The following is a 3,950-nucleotide window of genomic DNA, read 5'->3' on the forward strand; positions in this document are numbered from 1 at the left end:
AAACCCCTTTCTCAGTAACTGTTGCAAAATTGAGGGCATTGTGTCGAGTGTAAGTGCCACTCATTCAGCTCAGCCACCTCTGACAAAGCATCATGGGGGGCAGAGATCCCATGTGGCAAAGCAGCCTACGAGACAGATGTGCTATCTCTATAAGCTATCACAGCTGGACCCTCACTGTCAGCATTTTTCAATAAACTTTATGTCTTGCATTCTATCTTCAGATATTTCATATGGTCTCCCGGCAACCTACATCAGTTCTCCAGTGTAACTGGCCTAGTTGCACTAGTTTGGACATGAGAGGAAAGGAAGAACAAAAGCAGAAGAGTCAAATGTAGTGTAAGTGCACACAGGTTGGGCCTCCTTCAGTGATGATCCTCTCGTTAAGAACAAGCGTCAAGGAAGTTGGCGTTGACTGAACGGTCCACGTGTTTCTCCACATTGTATTTGTATGGCGCTCATTCTGGTCAGTGTACCGTAAGCACAAATAAAACGTGTCCCTTCTGGATCAACACAATCAAACGTGGTATGCTTCTTCTGCCTTCTTTCTCACTCCAGAATCTATAGCTACAAAAGGGAAGCAGCCTGAATTCCTGTGTCACCGCTTGGAGAGCTGCTCTAGGACTGGTGCCACTCAGAGTGTAGCTCATGGACCAGCAGCATCAGCATCGCCTGAGCGCACACTAGAAGAACAGAATCTTTTTTTTTTTTTTTTTTTTTTTGCGGTACTGGGGATGAATCCCAGGGGCATTCTACCTCTGAGCTACAACCCCAGCCCTATTTTTTTATTCTTTATTTTGAAGCAGGGTCTCACTGAGTTGCCAAGTGCCTCACTAAGTAGCTGAGGCTGTCCCCAAACCGCGATCCTCCTGTCTCAGCCTCCCAAGTGCTGGGGTTATAAGCATTTGCCGCCAGCCTGGCTAGAAGAATAGAACCTTGAGCCCCAGACCTATAGACTCAGGTCCCCTTGGGTGGGAACCAGGAATCTGAACTCAAACAAGCCCAGTCTGAGATTCTGATGTAACTAAATTTTGAGAACCCGTGACCTAATCCACATCAAATTTTTTTTTTTATAGAAATGGGAAACTTTTATTTTGTTAATCCATTGGGGTTTGCTACCTGGGTATAGCCTAACCTACTCTATTACAGTGGACAAACATAGAATGCTTAACTTTTCTCCTGTCATTAGTTCAACCTTAACATCTTGGGCAGATCTGATCACATTCATCACATCCAGTCATTACAATTCTTTCAGCTTAAAAACTCAAAGTGAGCTGGATGGTGGTACACACTGTGATTTCAGTGACTTGGGGGGCTGAGGCAGGTGCATCACAAGGTTGAGGCCAGCCTGGCGACGTAGTGAGACCTCGTCTAGTAAACAGAGAAGGCTGGGGATGCAGTGCAGTAGTAGAGTGCTTACCTGCCATGGGTGAGGCCCCTGGGTCAATCCTCAGTACCACACACAAAAAAAAAATATCAAAAAATCCTCAAATTTAATTTAAATCTTACTCCTCTTCTTGAACCCTCCCTGCTCTGCTCCCCACAACTGCAGAACAGGCTCTGGGAGTTGGACAGCAATGAGGCTTTGGTTCAAATCTGAGATACCATCTTCCCTTCTCTTTTCAACTCCTCTGGCATGGTGTAAAGAGAGATGGTCTGTGTGGGGTGATATAAGGAGCAAATTTTTCTTAACTGCCCACAAATATGGTCCTTACCTTTACTGATTGTTTATCTCCATGTCTTATTTATTTATTTATTTATTTATTTATTTATTTATTTATTTTGGTGGTACTGGGGTTCCTGGAAGCCCTTCTACCTCCGAGCTACACTCCCAGACCCATTTTATATTTTTTATTTGAAAACAGGGTCTCTTAAGAGACCTGGCGCGCGCCCGGGCTGCATGGATCAGGCTCGCAATGCCAACCGGAGACTTCGACTCGAAGCCCAGCTGGGCCGACCAGGTGAAGGAGGAGGGGGAGGACGACAAATGCGTCACCAGCGAACTCCTCAAAGGCCTCCCCCTGGCCACCGGGGACACCAGCCCGGAGCCCGAGCTCGTGCCAGGAGCCCCGCTGCCGCCTCCCAAGGAGGTCATCAACGGGAACATCAAGACCGTGACCGAATACAAGATCGAAGAAGACGGCAGCAAGTTCAATTTTGTGCGTACCTTCAGGATCGAGACTCGGAAGGCTTCGAAGGCTGTCGCCAGGCGGAAGAACTGGAAGAAGTTTGGAAACTCGGAGTTTGACCCACCGGGGCCCAACGTGGCCACCACGACTGTCAGTGACGACGTGTCCATGACGTTCATCACCAGCAAAGAGGACCTGAACTGCCAGGAGGAGGAAGACCCCATGAACAAGCTCAAGGGCCAGAAGATCGTGTCCTGCCGCATCTGCAAGGGCGACCACTGGACCACCCGCTGCCCCTACAAGGACACGCTGGGGCCCATGCAGAAGGAGCTGGCCGAGCAGCTGGGGCTGTCCACCGGCGAGAAGGAGAAGCTGCCCGGAGAGCTGGAGCCGGTGCAGGCCGCCCAGAACAAGACCGGAAAGTACGTGCCGCCGAGCTTGCGCGACGGAGCCAGCCACCGCGGGGAGTCCATGCAGCCCAACCGCAGAGCCGCCGACAACGCCACCATCCGCGTCACCAACCTGTCGGAGGACACGCGCGAGACCGACCTGCAGGAGCTCTTCAGGCCGTTCGGCTCCATCTCCCGCATCTACCTGGCCAAGGACAAGACCACCGGCCAGTCCAAGGGCTTCGCCTTCATAAGCTTCCACCGCCGCGAGGACGCTGCGCGTGCCATCGCCGGGGTGTCTGGCTTTGGCTACGACCACCTCATCCTCAACGTGGAATGGGCCAAGCCGTCCATCAACTAGGCCCGCTGTCCAGCTGCCGCCGTCGGGCTCTCAGGCCCCCAGGTGTGATGGGGGGCCTCCAGGGGCAGTAAACCAGCTTGAAGCAAAAAAAAAAAAAAAAAAAAAAAACAGCGCCATCCTCCTGTCTCCGCCTCCCAAGCATGGGGATTACAAGCGTGCGCCACCACGCCTGGCTCCAGGTCTCTTTTAATAACCAATATTACGGGCAGTGCATGCATAACTTATTTGAATGGAGATGGGGGATCCTATAGGCCTCACTCTTTTCTGCGACAGATCTCACTTTTGACCAACATCCTCCCCTCTGCCCCTGCCTCTGCAACTGGTAGCACCTTTGCTAGTCTGGAAGACACCTTGAACACAGTGAGAAAAGGCATCCTCTCAGAGCATTCCCAGCTCTGCGCCAAGTTCCAGGCTCTCCAGGTGAAGGACAGACTGGACTTCAGAACTCTCTTGTCCACATATCCAGGGACCTTTGTAGACAGCAGCCCCGAGAACATCTCACCAGCTCCTGTGGTTAAGGATGCTATAAGCAGTGGACTTCCTATTGACAGGACGAGTGGTCTGGGAGTTAGAGGGGAGAGTATTAATATTATGCAGGTACAGCCAGCATAAACTGGGTCTTCCCCAGAGAGGGATATGTCTCTGGGAAGAGTCACCACATAGTGTCATGGAGGAGAAGACAAGCCCGGCTACCTTCCACAGAGTCACTTGGCCAATGAAAACTCCACTTTGGGTGGTGGGAGCACATCTCCCAGTACATCTGTTCTCTGCCTTGCCTCCTATGTCCTGTTTTCTTCTTCCCACTCAGCAGGGCTCAGGAAAATCAACAGGTTCACTGTACAAGCAGACATCCACCTAGAAGGGAGTTACTTTACCTGCAGGCATTTCCACCTTTCCAAGCTGCTCTCTCGAGACCCCTTCACTGGGCTTCAAGAGGCACAGAAATAATGACATCTCTTCACTAGGCTCCCCACTCTCTCCCCTCATCCTCTGTGTAGAATAGCCTCAAAGGATTGCCTGGCCTCAGCTGTTTGAATACAAAGCCCTCAATGAAAATTTAGATTTGGAGCCAGG

At 51.0% G+C, this 3,950-nt stretch overlaps 1 protein-coding gene across 1 annotated transcript; it reads left to right on the forward strand.

Annotated features, from left to right (window-relative positions):
• Positions 1 to 1,913: 1,913 nt before the first annotated feature.
• On the forward strand, positions 1,914 to 3,193 carry LOC308275152 (eukaryotic translation initiation factor 3 subunit G-like; the record flags this gene model as incomplete). The annotated part of the gene is made up of 1 exon (XM_080713195.1): positions 1,914 to 3,193. One exon carries the CDS (start codon positions 1,914 to 1,916, stop codon positions 2,874 to 2,876), a length of 963 nt encoding a protein of 320 aa, XP_080569321.1. The 3' UTR covers positions 2,877 to 3,193.
• Between the last annotated feature and the right edge of the window lie 757 nt (positions 3,194 to 3,950).

The sequence above is a fragment of the Muscardinus avellanarius genome (genome assembly GCF_963383645.1).
Source record: "Muscardinus avellanarius genome assembly, chromosome: 16".
NCBI lineage: Eukaryota > Metazoa > Chordata > Mammalia > Rodentia > Gliridae > Muscardinus > Muscardinus avellanarius.